This window comes from Pteropus medius, unplaced genomic scaffold, assembly GCF_902729225.1.
Source record: "Pteropus medius unplaced genomic scaffold, Ma_sr-lr_union100, whole genome shotgun sequence".
Taxonomy (NCBI): domain Eukaryota; kingdom Metazoa; phylum Chordata; class Mammalia; order Chiroptera; family Pteropodidae; genus Pteropus; species Pteropus medius.
Window position 1 is genome coordinate 20,894,004 of NW_024346667.1, and position 15,611 is coordinate 20,909,614.

The 15,611-nt window shown below is 35.1% G+C and overlaps 1 protein-coding gene across 2 annotated transcripts in view; it reads right to left on the bottom strand.

The window, feature by feature from the left end:
- ASIC5 (acid sensing ion channel subunit family member 5) overlaps positions 1–12,793 on the bottom strand; it is a 31,984-nt gene extending 19,191 nt beyond the window's left edge. The window contains exons 1-4 of one of the 2 annotated variants that reach the window (XM_039876216.1): positions 12,736–12,793; positions 11,999–12,171; positions 8,460–8,569; positions 5,718–6,024 (exon numbers count right to left, since the gene is read on the bottom strand). In XM_039876216.1, coding sequence (XP_039732150.1) covers positions 5,718–6,024; positions 8,460–8,569; positions 11,999–12,012 — 431 coding nt within the window. In that variant the 5' untranslated portion in view covers positions 12,013–12,171; positions 12,736–12,793. The remainder of the gene's footprint in view (positions 1–5,717; positions 6,025–8,459; positions 8,570–11,998; positions 12,172–12,735) is intronic. The other variant, XM_039876217.1, reaches the window with a different exon arrangement.
- Between the last annotated feature and the right edge of the window lie 2,818 nt (positions 12,794–15,611).

Genomic DNA, 15,611 nt, shown 5'->3' on the forward strand with positions numbered 1-15,611 from the left:
TAAAATCTTTGATGTGTTCATTTTATATTTGCATGAGAGTTATGATTCTATCTTTTTATTACTATTATTATTTATTATTATTTATGCCTACAGCACCTGGTCTTCCTAGGTGATCTCCCTAGGTGTACTAACCAGGCCTGACCCTGTTTAGCTTTGGAGATCAGATATCGGGCTTTTTCAGGGTGGCATGGCTGTAGACCATGGACCGTGGCTCCACTGGGGAGCAAACCCAGGACCGTCTGCGTGTAAAGCAGATGTGCTAACCGCTACACTATGGAACCACGTCCATGATTCCATCTTTTATTTAAAATCATTTAACATATATTTTTGCATTTAAACAGTGGATTTGGAATAAACAAAGAAACACAATAATTATTATAAAAATGAAGAAACAACTTGAATTACTCACCTCAAAACCATGATCAAATAACATTAGTACTACTTCCAGTCATTTTTTTTTCTGATATTAGTAGAAGAAAACAAATCTCAGGAGTTGTTTTTACCAAATATAATGGAAATTTAAGATGAATTATGTGATGAAGATATTTTAGTAAATTTTTGACACCGAGACATTTGAAAGACACTAAAATTGATCTCCCCGAAATACAGTCTTGAGCAGTATTGCAATTTATTGTGAATTCGCAATAGGTTTTGGGAAGATAGTAATTTATTGTGAAATGCGATTTTTATGAATTTCTGCCAAATGTATTCTTCTCAGTGTCTTAAATAGCCATTGCTTCAAATGAAAGAAACTTTTCAAAATTAAAATTAATAAGTATTCTTCAATCAACTGTGAGTAAAGCTAGACTAACAATCTGCTATGCTGTCTCCTAAACATGAATACTTAAGGTTAATTTTGATGAAACTATTGACAAATGTACAGAAAAAACGGCTGAAAAATGGCAACCACAAAGCTATTATTCATCACTGCAAAAACTTTAATTAAAGTCTTTCTTTTTTATTTCAAATATACGTTAATCTTAAAAATATTAATGCATTACTTTTTTCCTATTTTTATATTATACTTATTTAAGTTTTAAACATTGTTTACTGGAATCAGTATATATAGGTCATTATTATCATTTGTTTACTTTTATGATTGTTACTGAAAATAATTTTGTCATATGGAGTAGGGGACTGTTAAAAAATGATCTGCTCTGAGCTGCCATATACTCTGGATAGGCCCCTGGTACCAAGGTAAATCCCTCCTAATAATCCAGTCCCTTGGCAAAATTTCCTCATCTCAGGGTTGCATTTCTGCTGTCAAGGTAGATTAGCACAAAGAGTTTAAGAATAAGGATCTGTCAGCAGATCTCTTTTCCAGTCCCTGGCTAGTAACTTAAAGTAAATTGCAATGCTAATTAAGCCTTACTTTTGCTCTGGTGAATTGAAGGCAATATAGTTTGAACAATAGTCTTCAAACTGGGATGGGCGTGTGCCTGAGGGTACTCATGAACAGAAAATGTTAAGGGAATAAATTTCCAGATCCTCTCATCTTAAAAATGACTCTGCATTCACAATATTCCCCTGTTTATAAGAGTATTTACCTGTCACCTAACACAGAATCTTAACATATAAAGCATACTTGTATGTAACAAGCTCAGAGCTCCTAAGGGGGCATAATTAAATTGTAGCTTGCTTCAAGGGAGCCTTGATTAATTCTTAAAGCTAATCAAGTCTCCTTTCGCTTTATCTTACGCTGTCGTGCCTGTATTTCTGGTTAGGGTGAAGCTCAGCACTAAAAACAAGGTATTTTGGCCCTTACTGGGGCCCTCTAAATTAAGAAGACCTGAAGTAATATAAAGAAATTTGTTATTTTAAATGTAACTGGGTTATTCTGTGAGTCTTCCAGAGTATTGAAATATTTAAGTAAAGTCTACAGATAATAATTTACATACTTTATTTCAATGTACTTTATTTAATAAAGTACTTAAATTTTTATGGAATCATGTGAAATATTTATTCCTATTGCAGTCAATCCTTATCTTATTTTGTCATAAAATTTACAATATTATTGATCTAAAAATAAGACAAACTTAAAGTTATGGTTAAAAATTTAGATATCAATTTAAAGTATGCAAGTAGCATACATAGTTTTTCAAAGCTCCTAAAAAGTTTGAAGAACTTTGGCTTTAAGAACCAGATAGTAGACAGCTTGAGTTCTTTCTCTGATCTGTCAATAATTTTATGAACAATGTTGTATAAGATACTCATGAACTGATATCCAAAGGATCTATCTGTAAAATTAGACTTTGAGAGTTGAGGGTGTCTCATTCCTACTGTACTGGTGATGCTTTAGTTGTCACTTAACAAAGAATAATTCTCTTAAATTAAAAAATTTTTTATTTTGCAATTATAATTTCTAGAATATTGAATCTCTATTTTCTTTGGCTTCCTATGTTTCCACTATGATGTGCCTGGCTGTTAATTTCTTTGCATTTATCCTACTTAAAGTTCATTAATCTTTTGGATGTGTAGATTAATGCTTTTTTTTTTTTTTTTTTTTTTTTTTTTCCAAATTTGGAAGTTTGGGCTCAGTATTTTAAAAATAACTATTTTTTTGACTCAATTCACCTCCATGTCATACTCTGGGTCATAAATTGCTCTATGGTCTGATTCAATTAAATTTGGCCCCTTAAAAAATTTATTTTGATGTCAGTTTTACAGAGTTCTTTTGAGCCCAGGAGGACTCTTCTTGTGTGTCTCTTTCCTGGATTCTCACTAGAAAAGTAGCTGGCTTGTCGTTTAGCTTATTGCTGTCATGGAGCTACTAGGCTCCTCTTAACTGTTTACCACCAAAATCTTTATTATTTCTGAAAGTTCTCTTAGACTTGAACTTCACCATACTATTATAAGCAGAGTTCTATTAAGGAGAGCTTCAGAGTTCTTGGTTCTTAGGGCCTGCTCTCCCACTGAAAAAAATCTTTACAAGCCAGGTTCTGGGAAGGTAGTAGTTTCTACTCTTCTAAACTTGTCTCTCTTACTGTGGAAACTCTGCTCTGTGAGCAGGCTGGGGTGCTGGTGATTAAGCATCTCAGTCTAATACACCTGAGGTAGAGTTTCCACACTGTAAATAGGAGTCACATGAAGGAAACCCCAATCTCTTAACTACACTCATCTGAAATTTAGCCTCTGCAACATAGAGCTGGGTTGGATGCAAAACTTTGTTAACCTGCCTTTCCTAGACTGCATCTTCTCCCAGTTTTTATTCAAGGGCTGTAGCTACAGCCCTTGAATAAAAACTGGGAGAAGACAGACTCCTGACTTCTGGGCCAAACTTACTTAGAATTAGCTTCTTTCAAGCCGAGATAGAAAGGTGGAGGAAGAGAGTGGTTTGTGGCTTAAGTTCTACAGACTCTTGATGTTATTATTGAGATTTAGTAAATTTTCTTGAATAAATATTTCGTTTGCTATTTTTCCTTAGGACAATTTTCATATACTTTTAATGATTGTTTTATAATATATTTAGGTACATTATATTATATTCCAATAATTTAGTAGAAACAATGATTCTCTCTTTTTTCCTGCTAACTTAAAAAAGTTTATTTTATGTGGTAAAAACACTAACGTGAGATATATCCTCTTAAATTTAAGTGTACAATACAGTATTGTTGACTATAGGTATGATGTCTAGAGCAGATTTCTAGAACTTATTTGTATCACATACATGAAACTTTATGCCTGTTGATTAGTAACTTCTTATTTTCATGTACTCCTGCCCTGTTCCTGGCAACCACCATTGCTCTCTTGATTTTATAAATTTGAGTATTTTAGATACCTCACATAAGTGGAATCATGTAGTATTTGTGTTTCTTTGATTGGCTTATTTCATTGAATAGGATTTCCTCCTTTTTAAAAGCTGAAAATATTCTATTGTATGCATATGTCACTTTTTTTAATGCATTTGTTTGTCAATGGACATTTAAATTGTATATTTTGGCTATTGTGAATAGTGCTGCAATGAACATTGAGAGTGCTAATATATCTTTGCGATACTGATTCTAATAATCCTCTGTCCTTTTGAATAAATAATTAGAAGCGGGATTGCTAGATCATATGATAGTTCTATTTTTAGCTTTTTGAGAAACCTCCATACTGTTCTCCATAGAGAAGGCACAATTTTGCACTCCCACCAACACTGTATAAGTGTTCCAATTTCTTCACATCCTCGTCAGTATTTATTGTTTTTCATGGTTTTAGATAATAGCCACCCTAATAAATACAAGGTAATATCTAATTGTGGTTTTGATTTGCATTTCCCTGATGACTAGTGATATTGAACACCTTTTCATGTATCCATTGACCAGTTGTATGTCTTCTTTAGAGAAATGTCTATTCAAATACTTATAACATTTTCAAATTGGGTTATTAGTTTATGGCTATTGAGTTTTGTATATATTTTGTAGGATTAACTCTTAAATGAATGCTTTAGCTAAAATAAATTATGAGCAGTTATAGTTGTTTCTGTGAGGAGAGAATTTGTGGAGCTCCTTACACTCCCATTTTGGAAATGGTACATATATTTTCTTTTAATACGATATACCAGCAACTAATCTTTGCTTTTGTTAGAACACATACAATTTAAAATAGTATGAGGCAATAGTATTAAACATCTTTTGGGGGTGTAGATTTGATTTTATTTTGAGGACCTTGATATATTTCTTAAATTCTTACTATAATATTGACTATATATTGAGCACTTGTCCAAAGAATGTCTCAGGAGTGAGACAAAATAGTGGATGTGTTACCTCATCTAATGCAATAATAAACATGTGAGGTAGGTAATAGTATATCATTTTATACATACAAAATTTAAAGCTAAGAAGGTTAGTGACTTGTCCATGGTCAAATAGCTGATAAGTGGTGGTTCTCAAGGAACCTTCAATCTCTCTCACTGCCGCCCCCACAAGGCGAAAATGCTGTATAAGGTCTTTCAGGCTTGACCATTGCCAACTATGGGACTGCCTGAAAGGCCTCCTGGGGAAAGCTGCCCTTTCCACAGCACGCTTGGTGTGGAAAAACTCAGTAAACTGCAGTTTTCTGGAGGAAGTTGTATTCAAGGGCATTAAACCAATGTTAGATTCATTAACATTAAACCGAGTGTTAGATTCTTCTGGGCTCAGAGCCCTGTGAGGCTGCACACGTCAAACATTCATGAAAATGGCCCTGTCTCTATTTCATTAAATATCTTATCATATACACACCAGAACATCTCAAATGTCCATACTTTAGCACAGTAGCTCTCTCTTCAGGTTCTTTCTCATCTCCATCTAGAAACTGCCTTGTCATTCTTTAATCCTCAGACTTCCATGATACCCCAGACAGAAACTGTCACCTGTTCTCTGTGCTTTCAGAGTCGTTGCCCATTGTGCATATCACAATGCAATATGTATGGTAATTGTACGATACAATAAAGATATTGTGTCTCTCTTTTTTTCACTGATTAACAAACTTGTAAAGTGCAAGTATCAAGACTTTTACATCTATTTAAACCACAGCATTTGGTGGAAGGATTAAAGGAAAGAAGAAAAGAACGGTAAGTAAAAGAAGAAATCAGTAAGCTTTCTGCTCCCTGAATTTGTGTGTTTAAGTACAACTTAAGAATTGAAATGATTTTGCATATTAAATATTGCATAATAAAACTCTATTTCGGTCATCCAAGAAAAGTTATACTACCAAAGTTATAGAGACATTATTATTAAAAGAGTAATTTTTACCTGTTCAAATTACAAAATGTCACAGCCGGGAACTCTATCTTTTCCACATACTGGACCTTTACAGACATCGTGGTGGGCCATGTGAAGTAATTGACCAGGCGACTATAGATTTGCCATATCACCAATAAGACCGAGCCCAAGACCACCACCAGCCATATCACCTTGCGAATTTTGCTTCGGTTCCGAACAATATTATGTACCCCATGAAAGGAAGTGGAGAAGGCAAAGTCGCGGTCAAACTTCTTTCGGTCATTGGGAGATGGCAGTGGTTTCTTTGAAAGGCAGAGCTTTATCTTTTCCAAGAGTCCTTAAAGTTTTGCCCATAAGATAAATAAATAAAAAAAGTAATGCGTTAAGAAAGCTTAATGCTATCTGTAAAAAACATAACTCGCATACATTTAAACAGTTTATCCTTTTTATGTGTAATACATAAAATTTCTTCTTGAGTTATATGATCTATTTAGGGATAGAAGTTTTGACTGCATGGGTCTAATGGGAATACACTAATTCTATTCATAGAATGCTTCTTGTTAGTGCAAATGTATTAGTGCCATCATATTTATATGCTGTTACTTCCAGTTTCAAAATCAACCTGCACTGAATGGGTTGCTTATAACAACTCATAATCTTTAAAAAAAATCTCTAATTTTTAAAATATTCTTTCTCTCTGAACAATCACGAAGTCCCTTAGATATCATGAACAAAATTAGGCTGATTCTTCTGAGATTCATAAGTGAGACTAAAGAATAATCTGTTCTTCAGCTAATCTAGCTGATCTTAGTCGTACGGCTGAAAGTAACTTCCATATTGTACGGCTAAAAGTAACTTCCATAGCTTCATGTGCGTTGATACATAACTAATTAACTTCAGTTGGTTATTTAGTCATAATGTTTAAAGTTGCATTAGTAGTTAAGTAATCTATTTTCCACCTCCTTAGGAAGTGAATTTATCCTTTCAAGACTATCAATAATCAATCAAATCATGTTTATTGACGTTGATTGTTAAGACCAGTGAAGGAGGCCCTAAAATGTTCAGTGCAATATATATTATGAATTTTCTTTTGGCTTAATTTATTTTTGTTTTTCTGTAGAAGATATAGAGAATTCCTTTGCCAAGAGATGGCTGCAGTCCAGTTCAGAGGATGAGACTGGCCTTTGCAATGGAAAGATCTGGTGAGTCCAGGCCTTACCTCTTGTTACCTGTGTGATTTTTGCCAAGTTTCTTAATCTTTCTAACCCTTTGTTCCCATGCTGTCAAATAGGAGCAGTAGTCCCTGCTTCATGGGTTTATTGTGAGTATTAAATAAGATAATACCTGAGAATGGCTTGGCATACTACCTGGACCATGATGAGTACTCAATTAATACTAGCTATTTTTATTATTCTGTGAATTTAGTAGTGATGTGGTAAATGATAAAATATTTAGAGAGTTTTAAACACTGTCTAAAATTTTCATTTAGGAAATGAATTCTTAATAGTCTCATAAATGTTCGTAATTAGGTGAATTAACTTTTATATCCTTTGCTTCAAGAAGTATTATTTTCATCAACTAATCAGCATTAATTTGCTTCTGAAACATTTCAAGTATTACTTATCATTAAATCATTATTAAATACTTCATAAGTCTCAATCAAATAGCTAAGCTTAAGTCATCGACATATAATAATACATAAAATGCACTTATGAACATTTCCTAAGGGACTCAATTTCATTTGTAAAATGTTAGGACACAATTACAAATTATATTATGATTATTTTGCAGAAACTATACACTAAGCGGGAAAGTTTGTATTAATCTGATTAGCTTGAATTTTGACTAAAATTTTATAGTAGCCCCACTTACTATTGTTTTTAATATCAAATTAAGTACTATATATAAAGTAATTGGTATAGATGAAGGGAAAAATCAGAAATATAAAAGAAATACTGTTATTATTATTCGTTAGCAAAATAAGTTTACTAATATTCTTTTGTGTATTATTACTTAGCCATTAGTCATAACACACATGAAGAGTTGATTCTGACAGAAAGACACTTCATTCTCTGGGCACAAGTCAATTTTCCTAATACAGAGACCAAAGCCATTAGAAGGGGAAAAGTGATCTCTTCACTTCTAACAGCTTTGTTAGAAGGGGAAAAGTGGCCAAGTGAAGTATTGCTGGTTGCAACCATTATCCTGAAAAATATGTTTCAATTTTATCTGTCAAAAATTAGCTCGTTTAATATAGATCTACTTTTTTGACAATTGCTTTGGCTATTCTAGAGTATTCTCAGTCATTTGCTAGTCTTTCAAAAGAGCTTTTAAAAAGGTCTTTTAGAAAGCTCTTTTAAAAAGTGTTATTTGAGACAAATGGTGAAGAAACAAGATGATGCATCACTGTGAGAAAGATTAAAACTGGTTTAGTAAACAGCCGATCATCCTGCAGAAAACTTCTTCCTTTCCTAACTGAAATATATACTATGTGATTATGGCAGATGGACCTTGTATTGAATATTGATCTTTATTGAGGCATTTTGAAGAACATCAAATAAATTCTAGTATATAGTAATATTTTAAACTATTTTACCTTCCTCATATAAATTATTCCCAAGTAACAAAAACTGTATTACTTCTAGTATATCCAAGTAAATATTTGAAATCAAATTTCTCAAACAAAAAAGAAAATCTCTCTTTCCCTTTGCTAATTTCTAGACGTTAGAAATGAAAGTTGTAACTGTTCTGAGGATTTTATTTCTTACCCACCTTTTTCAGCATGTACTTTTGATTTCTCAGTCTGCTCCATTTGCAAGTTCAGTATGCAGGAGTCCTTGGGGTACACCCAGTTTTCATCAATAATCATATTCCTTTTGTGGCTTTATATTAAATACAGCAGTTGAGGTTGTAAAACATGGGGGCAATTTAAATATTTGTGTTGCTATGTTTTGTCTCAGTACAGAATATGCAAACCGAAAATACTGGCAGAGCAAGTTTATGGACATTTACAGACTAATGAGAATCTATCAAAGAGTGAAACCAAAAAATAGAATTAGGAAACTGTTTTCTCAGAATTAAAGAGATAATCCCAACAAATATCTGTGGTTTCAGTGTACCCTTGACCAGGCCAGCTGACACTCAGGGACCTGCATGACAATCTCTTTAGCTCTTACTTCTACCACTCTGTGTATACAAGTTTGAATCAAAATGCAGTTGGAATAAAATTTTGAGGATAAAGCTGTCTTTTCCTGGTAGAAGTTTTTCAGTAACAGATGAAGCTATTTTAAAACAGAAATAGTAATCAGTAAAAATAACAAACTAAAACACCAGAAAAATCACCATAAGACGAAATGATTGCTGAAAGCATATGACTTCATTAAAGTACAAAGGCCAATTATGTATTCATATTCATAGTTTTGAGAAATTAGTAGAATTTTTATATTAAATAATAAATTGAGGAATATTCATTATTGTATATTAATGGCACCATCTCTTGACCCAGCTGAGGAATTGCATGCATCTCTATTTTCAGCCTCAAAGTTGCCTTGGTAATATTTTATAAGTATGTAACCACTAACCATTAATATGGTTACATATATTTTCTTGGAAACTCAGTACTATAAATTGCTTGTCTTTTGTGAAAGCGAAATTTCACAAAAGGAATTTCAAGGGATATAAATTAAAGAACGGTGTTTCTGAAAGATGGACTAAATTAAGGTTATCTGCTCAGATGGCTAATGCTTTTTCTTATTAATATTTATGGAGAAGACAATATTATGGAAGCTATGGCTAGATTAGAAGTAAAGGTGCTTCCATAGCTGTTCGTATTTAAAAAAAACTTTTTTACACCGCTCCCCCTCATTTTTTTCTTCAGTTTTAGTAATCGAGGATGGTAAGATAGGAAGGCTTTGAATGGCTTGGAGAGCTGCATTTCTGGTTTCATAAAGATTTGTAAGACAAAGGTAGAAGAATTGTAGAAGGGTAGAAGAATTGCAGAAAGGTAGAATTGTAGCTTCTTCTACAAAAGGTAGAAGAATGGACATACTATCCATTCCCATAAAACATTCAAGGTGACATAGCATCTTTACATAAAGCTTGTTTAAACATTCCAATTTTTATAATTTTATTAATCCTTACATTTCTACATATTTTTAAATCTAATTGTAGCCCTGTTAAGTGTGGAAAATTTTCAAGTGAGCAAACTAGCTAAGTCAGCTACAGGGAAGAAATATCTTTAGATATCAGAAGTTGTCCTACTTGCTTGTGTGTGGTTTAGGAAGTGTATTGTATAAGATACTAGATGGCCAATGTCTGCTTCTGTAATCCATTTACTTGTTAATTAAGGGTGTTGTTCCGGGCAAAGATATGCTAAAAGCCAACTTCCACTTCTGTAATCTGCTGGCTTGTTCAGGGGACCACCAGGATATGGTCTTGAGCTTTATCAGCTGCCTCCTCTGAAAGCTCGGGGCTGATCTCCTCTAGCCCTGCATGGCAGAGAGTCAGTCGCAGGCCGGCTAATAAAGGCTCATAATTAATCTCAATTGGCTCCGTGGGTCTCAGAATCGTTCATGCCATAACAGCCCGAGTTAGGGCTTCACCAGTGGCTTTTGGTATTACAGTTCATGGAACTCTCATATGAAGGAGTTCAGGAAACTTCTCTTTCCTATCTCCTGAGCATTTTACCCATCTTTGTGTTTTTTAAAAAAAGACTTTGGGTCTTCAGTGAGGGGGTCAAGCTAAGGGGTCCTGGCTTTTTGTCAATTTTGAACTTAATAAACTGGCCTTACTTCTGCCCTAGGAGACTGCTGGTCGGGTTTCTCATTGTAACCTTTTCCTAGCAGCTTCTTAAATTTCCCCAAATGGGATAAATAGAGTAGATTGGTTTGGAGTTATTTGATGTTGGGGTACTAACAGGGGGTTGCGTTGGCCCCTCCAGCCTCTGGTAGTGCTGTATCAAAGCTTTCATTTTAACCCCATCGACCTGTTTTATTTATCCCCATTAAAAAATAATTAACCATTTGAAGATTAGCACCCTACAGGGATGAGTCCTGTGACTCTTTTCTCTTTACTTCACCCTTATCAACATTTAAAAATAGGTATTTAATTATGTTTGTTTGACTTGGAAGCCCTTGCTCTTGAGTGGTCTTAAATAATCTGATATAATTGCATCATTCCTCATAATAGTCTTTGTAATTTTAGGTTATAATTTCCCTAAAGGCTGGCAACTGTTTGGTAAGACCGTAGCCATAGATGAAGTATAACCCACATTTCTATGTGGCTATATTTTAGAGCTACCAACCTGACAGTTACTAAGCCAATCTCTTAGGACATAAAAATTGTAGGTTGCTTTTTAGTAAGATTTTTCTATTCTTTCTCTTAACTTTTTCTTCTTACAAGACAATATTGCTTCTAATGTCCTGATTTTCTTTTCTTTTTTAACTGTAAATGTCTGAAGGCAAATGGAAAGGGGTCTGAATGGACTTTGATTTTTATTCTAATTTCTGTCCTTCCATCTTATTAAGGGAATCTTAATGACTAACCATGATAACAATATGAGAGCTCTCTAAAAAATTTTTTTCTTTCTTTCTTTTGACTTAGAAGTTTTTCCAATTCAAAGGATCCATCAGATCCTACTGGCCCTGACAAGTAGGATTTTAGTAGCCACTCAAAGCAATAAGCTTTTTTATGGCTGATGGACGGAAGAAGCATTCCCAAAGAGGGATACTAAAAAATGCAACCTTGTCAAGATAAAGTTCATTCCCAAAGAGGGAAGTCACATCTCCCCACCCACCCCCTCTTCTGAATGGGCTGTTTAGATTGCTTCAGTTCAGATCTGCAGCCTGCTTGGATGCCTGCCAGATGCATGTGCATCCTCTAACTGGTGAGAAACAAGAATGAAGGGCCCTGTTTTTACCATCTCTGAGAGGAAATGAATAGACACAGAACACACCCTTGAAAACTTAGCACGATCGGGCAGACAGTAAGGTACAACACGGTACGTTCACCCTGGAGATGGCGGAGGCCAGAGAGAAAATATTCTCACTGGTCATAAGGCCAGAATCTCAGGACATATGACAAGATGAAAGAAGAGAAACCAGACAGAGAAGGGAAAAAAGAACAAAACCCTGTGAATACGCATACCAAATACCCCCAAATTGCTACACCCAAGAAACTAGTTTTATAAATATTTTTTCCTGCTAATCTAAATTTAGAAAAGGAAAAAAAAAAAAAAAAAAAGACTCTCACCACTCTGCATCTACCACTCTGCAGACAGAGATCCGAGAATCTAACTTGGCAAGAATTCTTACCTTGGCTGGCTCATGCTAGAGTTCCCAGGGTCTTTCTACTGTAACAGCTTTGGAGTGAGCAGTGTCCAGCTGGCAAGGTATCCTGCTCAGAGCACCAACTGTAGGGATGGAAGAAACTTTCTTCTACCTCTAAGTTCTCTCAGCTGGTCCAATAGTCAAATAGACATGAAACACTTTAGCAAGAGAAAATGACCAAATTTAATGACATGCCTCTGTATAGGAACCCCACACACATGTGAGAGTCAGAGACCCTATATGCATGAGAAGTTCAGAGACAGAAAGGGAAAATGAGGTATTTATGACATTCTGAGCTAAAATGAGGTAAGATGCTTTGGGGCTTCAAAGGGGAGAAAGATCTTTGAAGGGTGCTAAGAAGAGCAGATGTTTCGTAATTAGAAGTTTGGCTCGTCCTATAGATAAAGCATAAGGAGTTATTTCTGGTGAAACTCTTACTTTGGCCAAGGCCCCTAATTTAAATTCTTTAAGGGAGAAGTAAAAGTTTCCTGTGAGTTCTCATGGTCTGGATTGCTTTCAGCTCAAAATAATTCACATGCCAAAATGGTAGATTTTGGGGAGGCTTGTTCTGAACCCCTATGCAAGAAAATGTTACATATCTGTGACATCATCATTAACAAACATATATTAAACATGCCATGTATATATCCTAATTATTTGATTATTCAGAAAACCCATCCCCAGCTGGTGTGCTTTGGGAAATCTATACATGAGTTTCTTACTCCACTTCTCTGCAATAGTCTGCAACTGGCTCGGTCTACGGAGAGGTTTCTGTTTGTCACTCAGTAGTAGCCACATCATCAGCAAAATACCGTACTGAAAATGTTTTTGTCGTTGGTCAAGGTAAGGGGATGGACTCCGCTAATGCTTAACTTGTAGACTGGTAAGGTTGCAAAATTATGTGTACATGACATTATGTGTCAAGGTTACTTGGAGAGGGTCAAATTACGCAAACATTCTGTTGTGTCCAGAATAACCAGACCCAACTTGAGTGCTCTTAACCAGGAGACAGTTTATTAGCCGGCGGCTGTCCTTGCAAAGGAGCAGCCCCGAAATGCCAAGATACAAGGTTTTTAAGCCCTAAATCCTATTCCTCATTCTGTCTTAAACACAAAGGTCCATCTTTCTCCTATTCACTACCTGTCAACCCACTGGTCAGGTGTGCAAGTGGGAAGTACAGAAGCAGAAAGCTTGTGTTAGAATGTTATGTTCCTATGGGTGATAGCCTATGTTCCCATGGACAATAGCCAGTGTTCCCATGGGCGATGGCCAAACAGTAATTTTCAGCTTATATACAATTGATTATTTTTCATGCCACGCAAGCAAGCAAGGTTACACAGGCTAAAATTGGCAGTTAGCGTATGAGCTCATTGTTACAAGTTTCATGATTAACAGAATGTGGTTAAGGGTTCCAGAAACTAGGCCTAAGTTATAGACTTCCTTTGTCCAATTTCAGGTTTTAATTATTCTTTAACCCTTTCACATTTCAGCAGGCCATTACAATTCTACCAGCCTGTCTGTTTTCTCAACTCGGATCTCCTATCTCTTTGTGCAGTAGATCATTTGGGAGAAATGTACCTGCCTGCCAATTACTTATAACAAAAATATAGATTTACCATTATTTTCATACCTTTGGGGACTATTCCATAGGAGGGTTATAAGTTGTATGCTTAGTGCATCTCACAAAAAGGAAAGCAAAACAAACAAACAAGCAAACAACTCGAAGGTGACAAAATTTCAAAATGGAACATGTAAGTATAATGTAAATGGTTTAAATTTTTTCCCATATGTGTTAAGGGTGGAAAATTTTCAAGTGAGCAAACTAGCTAAGTCAGCTACAGGGAAGAAATATCTTTAGATATCAGAAGTTGTCCTACTTGCTTGTGTGTGGTTTAGGAAGTGTATTGTATAAAATATGTAGATGGCCAATGTCTGCTTCTGTGATCCATTTACTTGTTAATTAAGGGTGTTGTTCCGGGCAAAGATATGCTAAAAGCCAACTTCCACTTCTGTAATCTGCTGGCTTGTTCAGGGGACCACCAGGATATGGTCTTGAGCTTTATCAGCTGCCTCCTCTGAAAGCTCGGGGCTGATCTCTTCTAGCCCTGCGTGGTAGAGAGTCAGTCGCAGGCCAGCTAATAAAGGCTCATGATTAATCTCAATTGGCTCCGTGGGTCTCAGAATCGTTCACGCCATAACATATGGATTTTACACACTGCAGTGGGATAAATAGTATCTGCCGAAATTCATGTCCTCCCAGAACCTCAGTGTGACTCTTTTGAAAAGAGAGTCTTTGTAAAGGTGATTAGTTAAGAAATCATCAATTTGAAATCAACCTGAATTTAACGTGGGCTTTAAATCCAATGACTGTTGTCTTTATAGAGAAAAGAGAAGATTTGGACACAGAGTCGTACAGAGAGTAAAACGGAGATTAAAGTTAAGCTGCTACAAACCAAGAACCCCCAGGAGCCACCAGAAGCTGGAAGAGGAAAGGAAAGATTCTCTTCTAGAGCCTTCAGTGGGAGCGTGGCCCTGGCAACACCTTAATTTAGGACCTCTGGAAAACTGTGAGAGAATAAATTTCTGTTGTTTTAAGCCACCGTATTTGTGATTTGTCGTGGAAGTCCTAGGAAAGTAGTACACACACTGAAGGAAAATCTGATAGATTTTAACTGAGGATTCCTAAAAAGTTATAAGCTTCCTTGGCAACTACAAGAATTTTAAGCCTGATGACAAAGCCTAGCTTTGCTATGTCTTCCAAAAGTGTTCACTGAGCTTATGTACGAGATGAAACTCTTTTGCAGCTCCATGGAACAACAAATATGACAATCCAGACGAATGTGAGGATAAATGCAGAATAAACTATTACAATGGCAAGAAATAATCCATCAACATCTATGTCACGCACACGAATTGATCAATATGACACATCATACAAAATAAAAGATAAAAATTATATGAACATATCAACAGATGCAGAAAAAGCATTCAATAAGATATAACATCCATTTATGATGAAAGCACTTACTAAAATAGGTATAGAAGGAAAGTATCTCAACATAAAGAGGGCTATTTATGACAAATCTTCAGCTAATATCATACTTAATGGTGAAAAACTGAAAATTTTTCCTCTAACATCAGGAACAAGACAAGGATGCCCACTCTCACCGCTCTTATTCAATATAGTGTTGGAATTCCTAGCTAGAGCAATCAAGCAAGAGAACTAAATAAAAGACACTTAAATTGAGAACAAAGTCAAATTGTCACTTTTTCCAAGCCATGTGATGGAGTTTTGTATTGATATTTTGTTACAATATGTATATTTTTATTTGAATAAGGAAAAATTAATACCTAGTCTTTCCTTAAGGTCTTTTATTTTGATATAACCTCTCTACTGAAGAAAACAAGAGGTTTTCAAATAAATTGCTGAGTGAGAATGTTCCATGTGTGTGAGTGTGTGTGTGTGCATTTTAAATATCTAGTGACATTAATAAATATAAAAAATAAAGTGACCAAGAGGTCAGTAATAAAGGAAACCAGAATATGTCACTCCAAAATCTGCTTCTTTGACATAAACATTATTTGGAGGTAAAATCAA